Below are 15,707 nucleotides of genomic sequence, written 5' to 3' on the forward strand. Positions count from 1 at the left end.
TAATTTCCTTCAATTCCTCATTCCCCCTAATTCTTTGGATCTCTAATTCTGAGAGATTTCTTGTATCTTCCTCAGTGAAGACGGACACAAAGTAATGATTTAGCTTCTCTGCCATTTCTGTATTCCCCATTATAAATTCTCCTGACTTGGCCTGTAATGGACCCACATTTGTGTTAGCCAAACTTTTCCTTTTTACGTACCTAGAGAAGCTTTTACAGACTGTTTTTATATTTTTTGCTAGCTTACATTCATATTCTATTCTCCTTTTCTTTATCAGTTTCTTCATCCTCCTTTGCTGTATTCTAAAATCCTCCCAATCCTCATGTTTACTACTATTTCTGGCAACTTTATAGAACTTTTCTTTTAATCTTATACAATCCTTAACTTCCTTTGTTATCCACAGTTGACAGCCTTTACTTTTGGGATTTTTGTGCCTTGAAGGAATGTAAAGTTGCTGTAAACTATGTAATATTTCTTTAAAGACTATCCATTGCCTATGTAATATCTTACCTTTGAATGTATTTTCCCAATCCACCTAAGGCAATTTGCCCCTCATACCTTCAGAATTTCCTCTGTTCAAATTCAAGTTGAACTACCTCACTTCAAACATAATGTAAAATTCTATCAGATTACGGTCACTCATCCCTAAAGGGTTTTCTACAACAAGATTATTACTTAGCCCTTTCTCATTACATATTAGATCTGAAATAGCGTGTTCTCCAGTTGATTCCTCTACATACTGCTCCAGAAAACCATCCCTAACAGAATCATACAGTGAGACAGCACAGAAACAGGCCCTTTGGCCCATCGTGTCTGTGCTGGCCATCAAGCAACTATCGATTCTCATCCCAGTTTCCAGCACTTGGCCCGTCGCCTTGTGTGCTATGGCATTTCAAGTGCTCATCTAAATACTTCTTAAATGTTGTGAGGGTTCCTGCCTCTACCACCCCTTCAGGCAGTCTATTCCAGATTCCAACCACCCTCTGGGTGAAGTTTTTTTCCCTCAAATTCCCTCTGAACCTCTTGCCTTAAATCTACACCGCCCCGGTTATTGACCCCTCCGCTAAGGGAAAAAGTTTCTTCCCATCTATCTCCCTCATAATTTTGTATCCCTCAATTAGGTCCCCCCTCAGCCTTTCTGCTCCAAGGAAAACAACCCTAGCATATCCAGTCTCTCTTCATAGCTGAACTGCTCCAGCCCAAGCAACATCCTGTTGAATCTCCTCTGCACCCTCTCCAGGGCAATCACATCCTTCCTATAGTGTGGTGCCCGGAATTGTACACAGTACTCCAGCTGTGGCCCAACTAGCGTTTTATATAGCTCCATCATAACCTCCCTGCTCTTATATTCTATGCCTCGGCTAATAAAAGCAAGCGTCACATATGCCTTTCTAACCACCTAAACTACCTGTGCTGCTGCCTTCAATGATCTATGGACAAGTACACCAAGGTCCCTCTGACCCTCTGTACTTCCTAGGGTCCCACCATCCATTGTATATTTCCTTGCCTTGTTCGTCCTCCCAAAATGCATCACCTCACACTTTTCAGGATTAAATTCCATTTGCCACTGCTCTGCCCATCTTACCAGCCCATTTATATTGTCCTGTAATCTAAGGCTTTCCTCCTCACTATTTACGACACCACCAATTTTCATGTCATCTGTGAACTTACTGATCATACCTCCTATATTCACATCTAAATCATTAATATACACTACAGACAGCAAGGATCCCAGCATTGATCCCTGCAGTACACCACTGGTCACAGGCTTCCAATTGCAAAAACAACCCTCGACCATCACCCTCTGCCTCCTGCCACTAAGCCAATTTGGATCCAATTTGCCGAATTACCTGGATCCCATGGGCTCTTACCTTCTTAACCAATCTCCCAGGCAGGACCTTATCAAAAGCCTTACTGAAGTCCATGTAGACTACATCAACTGCTTTACCCTCTCTACACATCTAGTCACCTCCTTGAAAAATTCAATCTAGTTTGTTAGACACAATCGCTCCCTGATAAAGCCATGCTGACTATCCCTGATTAATCCCTACCTCTCCAAGTGGAGATTAATCCTGTCCCTCAGAATCTTTTCCAATAGTTTCCCTACCACTGATGTTAAGACTCACCGGCCTGTAAATTACCTGGTTTATCCCTGCTACCCTTCTTGAATAATGGTACCACATTCGTTGCCCTCCAGTCCTCTGGTACCTCTCCTGTGACCAGAGAGGATTTGAAAATTTGTGACACAGCCCCTTGCCTCACATAACAGCCTGGGAGACATCTCATCTGGGCCTGGGGATTTATCCACTTTTAAACCCGATAAAACAGCTAATACTTACTCCCTTTCAATGCTTACTTGTTCAAGCATATCACAATCCCCCTCCCTAAACTCTACACTTAGATTGTCCTTCTCCATAGTGAACACAGATGAAAAGTAATCATTTAAAACCTCATCTATGTGCTCTGGCTCCACACACAGATTGCCACATTGGTCCCTATGGGCCCTACTCTTTCCCAGGTTATCCTCTTGCCCTTAATATACTCATAAAACACCTTAGGATTTTCCTTTATCTTACCCGCCAGTGTTTTTTCATGTCCCCTCTTTGCTCTCCTAATTACCTTTTTAAATACCCCCCCCCCTACATTTTCTATACCCTCAAGTGCCTCCGCTGTTTTCAGCGCTCTGAATCTGCCATAAGCCTCCTTTTTTTTTTCCCTTATCCAATCCTCTATATCCCTTGACATCCAGGGTTCCCTGGACTTGTTGGTCCTACCCTTCACCTTTACAGGAACATGTTGGCCCTGAACTCTCATTTTTCCTTTTTGAATGACTCCCACTGGTCTGATGTCGATTTTCCTACCAGTAGCTGCTCCCAGTCCACTTTGGCCAGATCCTGTTTTATCATATTGAAATCGGTCTCCCCCCAATTCAGTGTGTTTATTTCTGGTCCATCTTTGTCCTTTTCCATAACTACCTTAAATTTTACTATCCCAGAAATGCTCCCCCACTGACACTTCTACCACTTGTCTGGCTTCATTCCCTAGGATTAGGTCCAGTATTGCCTCTTCTCTTGTAGGATTTTCTACGTGCTGGCTCCAGAAACTCATCTTCCACAGCATTCGTGCTCATTAGGTTTATCCAGTCTATGTGCAGATTGAAGTCACCCATGATTTGGGGCGGCACAGTGGCGCAGTGGTTAGCACCGCAGCCTCACAGCTCCAGCGACCCGGGTTCAATTCTGGGTACTGCCTGTGTGGAGTTTGCAAGTTCTCCCTGTGTCTGCATGGTTTTTCTCCGGGTGCTCTGGTTTCCTCCTACATGCCAAAGACTTGCAGGTTGATAGGTAAAATTGGCCATTATAAATTGCCCCTAGTACAGGTATGTGGTAGGGAAATATAGGGACAGGTGGGGATGTGGTAGGAATATGGAATTCGTATAAATGGGTGGTTGATGGTCGGCACAGACTCGGTGGGCCGAAGGGCCTGTTTCAGTGCTGTATCTCTAAATAAATAAATAAAAAATAAAATAAAAAAAAATAAATTACTGTATTACCCATGCACATGCTTCTCCAATCTCCTGACTAATTCCATGCCCCACACTACCACTACCGTTTGGTGGTCCTACCAATGTTTGCTGCCCCTTGCTGTTTCGTAGCTCCACCCAAACAGATTCCACATTTTGTTCTTCCGATCTGAGATTCTCCCTTACCAATGTACTGATCCCATCCCTTTTCATCGGCGCATCACCTCCTTTTCCTTTTAGCCTGTCCTTCCTAAATGTCGAATACCCTTGCATATTCAGTTCCCAGTCTTGGTCACCCTCTGGCCACATTTCCGTTATGGCAATTAGATCATACCCATTTACCTCTATTTGGCCCTTTGTTGCGAATTCTGCGTGCATTCAGGTAGAGTGCTCTTAACCTTGTCTTCTTGACATTCTGCATTCTAAGCCTAGTTGATGCTCACCTTTATTTCGCCTGCCTTCTCATGTCACTTGCTACTTTTCTACCTCCTGTTATCAGGTTTACTTCCTTCCAATTTGAGCTACACCTCAAGTTCCCATTCCCGACAAGCTAGTCTAAACACTCCCCAACAGCACTTGCAAATCTCCACGCGAGGATGTTAGCTCTGGTCCTGTTAAGGTGCAGACTGTCCATCTTGTACAGGTCCCACTTGCCCCAGAACTCAGAAAACCGATGCCCTCCCTTCTACAACAATTCTTCCATTCCTGGTGCAATGCCACACACATGCCCAAGACCACAATGAATTTGGCTCCAGACTGCTGTAAGAAGGATGATTTGTTACCTGTGCATGAAGTGCAAAATTCTTCTCCCTACACGAAAAATACCATCTTCCTGACTTCACAAATCAATATATGGGAAACGACACTCAACGTAAGCTCGGCCTACTGCAGTGTTCTCGTAAAGCTCAACGTAAACTCGAGGAACAGCACCTTATCTTCCAATTAGGCACTCTACAGCCCTCTGGACTCAACACCGAGTTCAATGACTTCAGACCATAACTGCCCTTGTGATTTTTTTTTTTTTACTATGTACCAGTCTCAAACTTGCTTTTTATGTTTTTGCTTTCAGACAGAGCTGTTCATTATTCTGCCATTAACACACTCTCTGTACAAATGCTTTCCATTTTACTACAGCTATTATCACTCCCTTTGCCTTTTGTTCCATTGACATCTTTGTCATTTAATCTCTCCTGCCCTCCACACTATCACAGACTTTTAACCTTTGCTAGTTCTGATGAATGGTCACAGACCTGAAACATTAACTCTGTTTCTCTCTCCATAGATGCTATCAGATCTGCTGTGCATTTCCAGCACTTACTGTTTTTATTTTATATTACATGGGTTGACTTGTGGATCTTTGCAGATATTATTGCGGATGTTTCCCATCCATTATCAATTTGTTATTTGACCCAAGAGTGAAGAGCGTAGTCAAACTGCACCCTGATGTTTCTCTGTTGAAAAACAATTACACTTTAAAATTCTTGTAGGCAGAATTGTTCTCCAATAAATGAGCTTGTCATGAGTTTAAAGCAGCCTTCACTCTTCAAAAGATTATGACAGAAAATAGTAAAGATGGGCATCATAGAAAGTTTATGGTACAGAAAGAGGCCACTTGGCCCACTGTATCTGCACTTGCCAAAAAAAGAGCCACGCAGTCTAATCCCACCTTCCAGCATTTGGTCTGTAGCCCAGCAGGTTACGGCACTTAAGGTGCATATGCAGACACCTTTCAAATGAGTTGGGGGTTTCTACCTCAACTACTCTTTCAGGCAGTGAGTTCCAGACCCCCACCACCCTCTGGGTGAAAAAACTTTTCAACGAGAAAGAAAAATTCCAAGGATGGGACTCGCTATCCGTGGTTAACTAAAACAGTTAAAGATAACATCAAACTTAAAGAAAAAGCCTATAATTGCGCAAAGATGGGAGGCAGGTCAGAAGATTGGACAGAATATAAAAAACAGCAAAGAATGACTAAAAGATTGATAAGGAAGGTAAAATTAGAGTACGAGAGAAAGCTAGCTAGAAATATAAAGACAGATAGTAATAGTTTCTATAGATATTTAAAAAAGAAAAGCGTTAACAAACTGAGCATTGGTCCTATAAAAAGTGAGTCTGGGGAATTAATAATGGATAATAAGGAGATGGCAGATGAATTGAACAGATATTCTGCATCGGTCTTCACTATTGAGGATACAAGTAACATCCCAGTATTAGCTGTAAGTCAGGAAATGGGAGGGAGGGAGGAACTCAAGAAAATTACAATCACCAGGGAAGTGGTACTGAGCAAATTGTTGGAGCTGCGGGCTGACAAGTCCCCGGGTCCGACTTCATCCTAGGATGTTAAAAGAAATGACTAATGAGACAGTTGATGGGTTAGTTTAAATTTTCCAAAATTCCCTAGATTCGGGGAAGGTTCCGTCAGATTGGAAAATAACGAATGTAACTCCTTTATTCAAAAAGGGAGGGAGACAGAAAGCAGGAAACTACAGGCCAGTTAGCTTAACATCTGTCTTAGGGAAAATGTCAGAAGCTATTATTAAAGACGATATAGCAGGGCACTTAGAAAAATTCAAGGTAATCAGGCAGAGTCAACATGGTTTTGTGAAAGGGAAATCACGTTTAACCAATTTTTGGACTTCTTTGAGCGAGTTACATGTGCTGTGGATAAGGGTGAACGGTGGATGTATTGTACTTAGATTTCCAGAAAGCATTTGATAAGGTGCCACATCAAAGGTTATTGCAGAAAATAAAAGCTCATGGTGTAGGGGGTAACATATTGGCATGGAGAGAAGATTGGTTAGCTACAGGAATAAATGGGTCATTTTCTAGTTGGCAAGATGTAAAGAGTGGTGTGCTACAGGGACCTGTGCTGGGGCCTCAACTTTTTACAATTTATATAAATGACTTAGATGAAGGGATCAAAGGTATGTTTGCTAAATTTGCTGATGACACAAAGATAGTAACTGTGAAGAGGACATAAGGGGGCTACAAAGGGATATAGATAGGTTAAGTGGGCAAAGACCTGGCAAATGGAGTATAATATGGGAAAGTATGAAATTGTCCACTTTGGCAGGAAGAATAAAAAAGCATATTATCTGAATGGTGAGAGATTGTAGAGCTCTGAGATGCAGAGGGATCTGGGTGTCCCAGTGCATGAATCACAAAAGGTTAGTAGATTAGATTAGAGATACAGCACTGAAACAGGCCCTTCGGCCCACCGAGTCTGTGCCGAACATCAACCACCCATTTATACTAATCCTACACTAATCTCATATTCCTACCAAACATCCCCACCTGCCCCTGTATTTCCCTACCACCTACCTATACTAGTGACAATTTATAATGGCCAATTTACCTACCAACCTGCAAGTCTTTTGGCTTGTGGGAAGAAACCGGAGCACCCGGAGAAAACCCACGCAGACACAGGGAGAACTTGCAAACTCCACACAGGCAGTACCCAGAATCGAACCCGGGTCCCTGGAGCTGTGAGGCTGCGGTGCTAACCACTGCGCCACTGTGCCGCCCTGTATGCAGGTACAGCACATAATTAGGAAAGCTAATAGAATTGTATCGTTTATCGCGAGGGGAATTGAATACAAAGGTTATGCTTCAGTTATACAGGGCATTGGTGAGACCACATCTGTACACTGGTGTGTACCGTACTGGTCTCCTTATTTAAGGAAGGATGTAAATGTGTTGGAGGCAGTACAGAGGAAAGATTGGACAGGCTAGTGTTACGACCAAGTGAGAAAGATGTCTCGGGTTCCCTTTCAGCCTTCACCTCGTCTTAATGTAACAGGGTTTAATTTTCAACACACCGTGTTTTTAGCTCGCCCTTGGTGAATCCTTGTTCACCGTTTTCCAATTATAAGGCAAAGAAACCAGCACAAACAGGCTTTCTTAGGTTTAAAGAAGAAAAGTTGAAATTTATTAAACTTATAGTCTAATTTGGTTGACGCCTACGGATATACGACACGCCCACAGTATCATGTATATGCGATACACACATGCAAATAGAGACGGAAAAGAGAAGAAAAATAAACTGGAAAGGTTTGAGGCAATATATGAAGAGTTGTTGTTATGGTTCTTCGAGCTCACTGTAGAGTCCTTGATTGTAGGTAGATCTTGCTTTTCGTGGGGCCCAGTATTCTTCCTAAACCTTGTTCACTGTAGGAGACTTTTCTCTCTTGGGGTTCATGTGTCTTCAGTGGATTCAGAGGCTTGTGAAAAAGAGACGGGAGCAAACAGTCCAAGAGCAAACTGCTTTCTCCCCAAACTGTTTGTACAAATTCAAAAAACTCAGGTTGCCCAGCAGGTTCATCACGTGGCTAGCTGGTTTGACCATGTCTGTTTGTGTATTCGGCTATCTTAGCAGTCAACATGGAATGCGAGCTCCCCCACCTTCAATGTCTGGTGATCAAAGGTCTATTGTGGTTTGAATGCATCGGGGAATGGTTGCTTTGTCCTTCCGAACATGGTCTGTTAATATGCAAATGTCTTTCAGCATCGGCTGATCAGTTTAACAAGTCCTTTCTTCACTCCAGTAATGGTTTAAAATCAATGTTCATGACAAAATTAATGTGCCTCATTCTTGGCAGGTGGGGACCTAGCATGACAACTAGGCTTGTATCTGCTGGAATTTAGAAAAGTAAGAGGCGACTTGATTGAAACATATGAAATCCTGAGGGATCTTGACAGGGTGGATGTGCAAAGGATGTTTCCCCTTATGGGAGAATCTAGAACTAGGGGTCACTGTTTAAAAATAAGGAGATGCCCATTTAAGACAGAGATGAAGAGAAATTTTTTCTCTGAGGGTCGTGAGTCTTTGGAATTCTCTTCTTCAAAAGGCGGTCGAAGCAAAGGCTTTGAATATTTTGAAGGCAGAGGTAGATAGATTCTTGATAAGCAACAGGGTGGAAGGTTATGGAGGGTAGGTGGAAATGTGGAGTAATCAGTTCAGCCATGAACTTATTGAATGGTGGAGCAGGCTCGAAGGGCCGAATGGCCTACTCCTGCTCCGAATTCGTATGTTCATAGGTAACTTTTCCTCACCTCCCCTCTAATCTTTCTACCAATCACTTTAAGTCTATGCCCCCTAGTCACTGACCTCTCTACTAATGTATATAAGCCCTTCATATTCACTCTATCCAGGCCCCTCACAATTTTGTACAGTTCAATCAGATCTCCCCTCAGCCTTCTCTGTTCCAAAGAGAACAACCCCAGCCTATCCAATCTTTCCTCATTGGTACATTTTTCCAGTCGGGCAACATCCTTGTAAATCTCCTCTGTACCCTCACTAGTGCAATTATATCCTTTCTGTAATGAGGCGACCAGAAGTGCAAACAGTACTCAAGTTGTGGCCTAACCAATGAGTTATACAGTTCCAGCATAACCTCCCTGCTCTTATATTCTATACCTCGGCTAATAAAGGAAAGGATTCCATATGCTTTGTTAACCACCTTAATGACCTGTCCTACTATCTTTAGGGATATGTGGTCATTCACTCCAAGGTCCCTCACTTCCTCTACACCTCCAAGTATTCTCCCATTAATCGTGTATTCCTTTGCTTTTTTTGACCTCCCCAAATGCATCGCCTCACACCTCTCTAGGTTGAATTCCATTTGCCACTTTCTGCCCACCTGACCAGTCCATCAATAACTTTGTGCAGCCTATAGCTATCCTCCTCGCTATCTACCACACGGCCAATCTTTGTGTCGCCTGTAAACTTCTTGATCATGCCCCCTACGTGGACGTCCAAATCGTTAATACCACAAAAAGCAGAGGATCCAAGGAACGTCACTAGAAACAGCCCTCCAGTCACAAAAACATCCGTCAATAATTACCCTTTGATTCCTGCCACTGAGCCAATTTTGTATCCATCTTGCTACTTTTCCCTGGATCCCATGGGCTTTTTTTCTTTAAACCAGTCTGCCATGTGGGACCTTGTCAAAGTCTTGCTAAAATCATCAGAGTAGTGACTGAAAGGATTTGCGACAGACAATGTTGTTTTAAAAATCAGTAGTTCTTTCCTTCCTCACATCATCTTGAGATTATGGCAATATCCTAATTGTACGTGGAGCAGGAACAAGTGGGCCACTCCTGTCACCAGCTTTTAAATCTATCCTTCTGAATTAAATGTGAAATATTATACAAAGTCTTAGAAATGCCTAGCAGAAAACATTCGCTTCCATATCTTTGAGTTTGTAATTTTTCTTTAAAACGGTACAGTGGCGCAGTGGTTAGCACTGCGGCTTTACAGCACCAGTGACCTGGGTTCGGTTCTGGGTACTGCCTGTGCGGAGTTTGCAAGTTCTCCCTGTTACCACGTGGGTTTCCGCCGGGTGCTCCGGTTTCCACCCACAGCCAAAGACTTGCAGGTTGATAGACCATTGGCCATTGTAAATTGCCCCTAGTGTAAGTAGGTGGTAGGAGAAGTGAGGGAAGGTGGGGATGTGGTAGGGAATATGGGATTAATGTAGGATTGGTATAAATGTGTGGCTGAAGGGCCTGTTTCAGTGCTGTATCTCTCTCTCACTATGACGACCTTTAGAAATTACCAATCTGAAATTATGACAAATATAAATTATATATTATCCCTCAAAATTGTTAAATGTAATCACTTTTGCAGTACATTTCAGCAGATATATAAATTTTAAAAATGTATACCTGGCAAATCATGCGCATAGCATGTTAAAAATACCACTCACATTCATAAAAGGCCAAGTTTATATTTTCAGGCATGAGTACCAAAATTTTTGGAAAACAGCCCAATTCTAATCTTCTGTTTAATTGCCCCGATTGATCCAAGTAAGCAAGTCAAAACATATTTGGATGCTAAAGACTTTTCCATCCCCCTCCCAAAAAGGGTGACTCATGTTGGGGTATGCTCTTTCTGCTCCTCACCACCCCCAAAACAATATCACCCAAGTGGCCATTTTTCGTGGAAAACTAGACAGCAAAAGTCAAGGACTCAAATAGCAAGGGACTGTAAGAGAGCTTTACGCTATCCTCACCAAAATCCAAGGAGATGCACTGGCCAGCAGGAGACACTGGATACTGATCAGGAACTATAGCCAAGTTTGCCCCTCCCCAGCCGAGGGACACAGAGGCCAAATCTACTGCCTCCACGTCGAGTGATAACTCAGTATACATCAGATACTGAATCTGCCTGTTTACTCACCATCGGAGGAGCTCCAACTTATAAATTAATTCATGTTCAAAATACAGCACTTTGTACAAAAATTATTAAATAAAGAGTTTAAAATAAACTTGCCTGACTTTTTTATCATTTTCTAAAGCTTTCTGCATTAGTTCTGTGATCTCTGCCACCTTCACACCAGCGATTTTAGTGCAACGGAGAACCTGAAATGAAAAGTTAAGATTATTCTTCTTCCTTGTTCCCAGTTTCTTCCTTCTTTCCTGGAGATGGTAATTTATGTAAGAGTCCACAGGTACCTCCAGCACCTCAATCTATTAGTCAATCTTTATGTGATATGCTAGACAATGAGCATCACCAGTGTATTCAATATAAGGGGCATCAAAGCTGAGCTTGCATTTGTTCTGATATTATTCCTATTGTCGTTATAGATGGTCGATTTAAAAACAGGCATAGGTTCCCAAGCAGTTGCTACAACATCAACAATCTGTATTTATAAAGCGCCTTGAAAGCAGTAAAATGTCTCTAGGTCCTTCACAGGATTATTATCAAACAAAATTTGGCACTGAACCACATGAAGAGTTATTAGGACAGATGACCAATAGCTTGGTCTTAAGGAGCATCTTAAAGAAGAGAGATGTAGAGAAGCAGAGAGGTGTAGGGAGGGAATTCCAGAGTTTAGGGCCGAGGCAACTGAAAGCACAGCCGCCAATGGTGGAGCAGTTAAAATGGGATGTGCAAGAGACCAGAATTGGAGGAGTGCAGAGATCTCAGAGGCTGTAGGGCTTGAGGAGGTTAGAGAGATGGGGAGGGGGTAAGGGTTTGGAAAGATTTGAAAACAAAGAAGAGAATTTTATGATTGAAACACTGGCTTGAGGGAGGTGGCAGACAATGCCAATGCCTGTAACATCACCCTCAGGACATGGATTCAATAGCACAATGCTTCAACTACCTGACCATCAAGAACAAAACTGTCTTTGGAGCTCTACTTCTCTGCATTAGGCCTGACCATAGTACTTCCTTCCACACCCTCACCCCCACTTAGCATGACAAACACTTCCCTCCCCCCGCACCACATGCTTCTCTATGAATCACAGGGGCTACTAAACCAACCTTCCTTCTCATACACACCTGTTGTTGGTGCCCTCCTACAGGCACCAACAGTCTAATTTTACCTGGCAGCAACTACTAAGCATTTCACCCTTCTGCACCTTTCACAATTAAGTCACTTTGTCGCACACATCTCGATATCTTGCTCGCAACTTGCTGCTTCCCCCTCTTAGCACGCACAACATATGGGCTGGAATTTTATGTTGGGTGGGAGGTCCCACCCACCGGCTAAAAAGTCAGGGGTGAGCCCACCTCTGCCAGGCCTGAGGAGCCACGCCAGGATTTTATGCCCATCTGAGGCAGTGTTGTGTAGTGGGGATCGTTGGGCTGTGGTGGGGGGGGCAGGGCGGCCCTCCATGGGACACAGGGTGCCCACTCAGGAGCGACCCCCACCCCAGCCCACAAGGAGGCAACAGGTTTTACTTGGCGGCCTCCTGGGGGACCTCAGCAGCCCGCCCGCTGCTGGTGGAGTAGCCCCTTAAGGGGGAGTTAATTGGTCACTTAAGGGCCCTGATTGGCCTGGGGCAGGTGGACCGTTTCGCGCCGCCACTTCCCCTTGTAAAATTGCATTGGGGGCTGGAACACTTTGGAAACAGCACCCCCCCCACCCCCAATTAATTTTACGACCCCCACCAGCCTGCTCCTGGTGGGGGTTGGGGAGAGGGGGCATAAAATCCCGGCCATGAAGCTTCCCCACACACCTGTGCAATCCTTTATTAATAAACGCTACACACTAAGTCACTCCCTCTCTCTCTCTGCAGGAGAAGCCAGCTCACAATAACTGGAGAGAAGCAGAAGCAGGGGAGGGATAGCCTCCATCCAAGCCCCCCAACGCAAATGGAGGAGGGAACCATGGACAAGATTGGAGCAGACAAATTAATCAACAGGCTGTAGAGTGCTGCCGACTTCCTGTAAGTTTTCTCTTTCCTATATTCCAAGCAGTGCAGCAATCTGGTGCTGCAGTTCTGCCAATCAGCTGTTACTTCCTAGCCTTTTTATGCAATACTGACCCTGGTCCTCCCTTTTCCGAGGTGGATCTGACAACTTGGACCTTGCAGAATTCGGAGAGGGACAATCGTACTGCAGAAGCACCTACACTTGCTCCATTTCTCCAAAATACCAGCATGGAAATGAACACCCTGGTAGAATAGATAGTGAGTTGAGAGAGGTTACCTGCATAAGAAGTGATAGTGGAAAGGACAGCCCAGAAGATGGTTCACTCAAGACAAACTTGGGTCTAAAAGGTCCAAATTCTACTGAGGAGGATACAGATGCCCAGCCTTCAAAAGAAAAATACTTACTGCACACCAGCAATTGTTCAAGTACTAGGAAGTCTGGCTAGGGACTGCCACACCGTATCAAAGTGCATGGAGGAGGCTGCTTTCAGCTTGTATGGCATTCTATCGCTAGGCATCAGTATCCTGGAATGTGTGGAAACCACAGAAACCTCTATGGATAATCAGTTGGCTCTCACACCAAGAACCTGTATCATCAGCTCTTACAGTTTTGATTGAAGCTGAGCTCTGGTGCCATTCAGGCTCTGGGTTCCATTATCTCCAGCATCTTTGAAGACTGGAGGAACATATGGATATGGGCTTGAATCACATTGCTGATATCCTGCAGCCCACTCTCCTGCAGATCAGCAGTAGTGACAAGCTGCAGTTCCATGGGAATGGCACAAGGGAGTGGCCGATGTTGTCCACTCTCAAGATGATGCCACATCTCTTCAATCAGAACCCCCTCAACTAATGTCCACCCTGGTAACAAAAAGCCAGCTGGGCCAGATTGCCTTGACATCATCCAAGATGTTGCCATCTGCAATCAGGCTTTCTCAGGCTCGAGTTCCTTGAGGTTGTTGATGACCAGCATGTCTAGAGCCAATTTCTGAGCATCAGAAACCTTCCATCGCACATGTTGAAACTGTTGGGGCAGCATTTCATGGGAAAGCATTACAGACTAACATATGAGTGAAAATATGGCACATATCAACAAATTTAAAAACAAAACAAAATCGCTACTTTTGACTTTGCAACTTTGTCTGCAGCATGCTTTCATAGCATAGTAGCTACTGACTCTGCAATGTCAGCTGTCTCGTATATGACAGCTGGTTAGAGGTTGGAGGTTCTTCATTGCAGGGCAGAGGTGGTACTGAGGATTCTTGACGCAGTAGTGAGGAGTCAGGTTGGGATTTGGGGGCAAGGAGTAAATCAGGTGAATCATTGGGCAATCAACTGCTGGTGAATAGTATCATAGAATGGCTACAGCACAGAAGTAGGCCATTCGGCCCATTGTGCCCATGTTGGCTCTCTGCAAGAGCAGCTCATCTAATCCCACTCCCCTACCATTTCCCTGTAGCCCTGCAAATCCTTTCTCCTCAGATAGTTATCCAGTTCTCTTTTGAAGGCCTCAACTGAATCTGCCTCCACCAGACTCTTAGGCAGTGCATTCCAGATCCGACTCACTTGCTGCGTAAAAAAAGTTTATTTTCCTGTAGCTGTTGCTTCTTTTGCCAATCACCTTAAATCCGTGTCCTCTAGTTTTGGATCCTTCAGCCAATGGAAACAGTTTCTCCTCATCCACTTTGTCCAGAACGCTCTTGATTTTGACACCTCCATCAAATCTCCTCTTAATCTTCTCTTCAAGAACAGGCCCAGCTTCTCCAACCTTTCTATGCAAATGAAGTTCTGCATCCCTGGAACTATTCTTGTGACCCTTTTCTACAACCTCTCCAATGTCTTAACAACCTTCTGAAAGTGAGGTGCCCAAAAATGGACACAAGACTCCAGTTGAGGCCGAACCAATGTTTTATACAGGTTTATCATAACTTCCTTGTTTTTGTATTATATGCCCCTATTTATAAAGCCCAGATCCCATGTGCTTTATTAACCACTTTCTCAACCTGCCATGCAACCTTCAATGACTTGTGCACATATACCCCCAGGTCACTCTGCGCCTGCCCCCACTTTGAGAATTGTACCCTTTAATTTATATTGCCTCTCCTCATTGTTCCTACCAAAATGAATCACTTCACACTTCTCCGTATTAAATTTCATCTGCCACTTGTCTGCCCATTCCACCAACCTGTCCATGTCCTCTTGAAGTTTATCACTATGCTCCTCAGTTCACATACTTCAAAATTTGCAGATGACACAAAACTTGGACGTTGTGCTCTGTGCACCCAAGTCTAGGTCATTAATATATATCTAGAAAAGCAGGAGTCACAAACCGATCCCTGGAGAACACCACTATATTCCTTCCTCCAGTCCGAAAAACAAACTTTCACAACTATTCTGTTTCCTGTCACTCAGCCAATTTAGTATCCATGTTGCTACTGTCCCTTTTATTCCATTAGCTCTAACTTTGCTGACAAGCCTGTTATGTGGCACTTTATTAAATGCCTTTTGAAAGATCTGATCAACCACATTGCCCTCATTCACCCCCTCTGTTACCTCATCAAAAAACTTATGCAAGTTAGTTAAAATGCAATTTTCTCTGAACAAATCTGTGCTGGCTTTCCTTAATTAATCCACATTTGTAAAACCTGTCAAATACAAAACCTGTCATCTTCAGTATCCATCACAGAGTCACTTTATCAAGGCATTATCGTAAGGAACCCACTCTGGATCAAATGTGGTGCTTTCAGTTTCACAACCATCCCTCCACGACAAATCATCCTCTCTCCATCCATTGAATTGGATATTCCGCATTTTCTGAACGATCTGATGACAGTTTGTGCACTAATAGTGATTTGATGACAAAACCACACAAAACATCATGTGGTGCAGCGTGCATATTCCCTCTCTTTGTGAAGGTTTTTTCCTCAGTCAACCATCCAGCTATTCCATTCAGCGCGAACATGATCATTGAATGGCTCGTTGAGGCACGCATCCAAAGGTCGAACTATGGACATTAGACCCC

The 15,707-nt window shown here is 43.6% G+C and overlaps 1 protein-coding gene across 3 annotated transcripts in view; it reads right to left on the reverse strand.

Annotated features, from left to right (window-relative positions):
• The window catches only part of exosc9 (exosome component 9), a 137,356-nt gene that overhangs the window by 35,541 nt on the left and 86,108 nt on the right, over nt 1–15,707 (reverse strand). For 2 of the 3 annotated variants that reach the window (XM_068023299.1, XM_068023128.1), the window contains one exon: nt 10,797–10,885. In XM_068023299.1, coding sequence (XP_067879400.1) covers nt 10,797–10,885 — 89 coding nt within the window. Of the gene's footprint in view, nt 1–10,792; nt 10,886–15,707 lie in introns of all 3 variants that reach the window. The other variant, XM_068023212.1, reaches the window with a different exon arrangement.

This window comes from Heterodontus francisci, chromosome 1 (assembly GCF_036365525.1).
Source record: "Heterodontus francisci isolate sHetFra1 chromosome 1, sHetFra1.hap1, whole genome shotgun sequence".
Lineage (NCBI taxonomy): Eukaryota > Metazoa > Chordata > Chondrichthyes > Heterodontiformes > Heterodontidae > Heterodontus > Heterodontus francisci.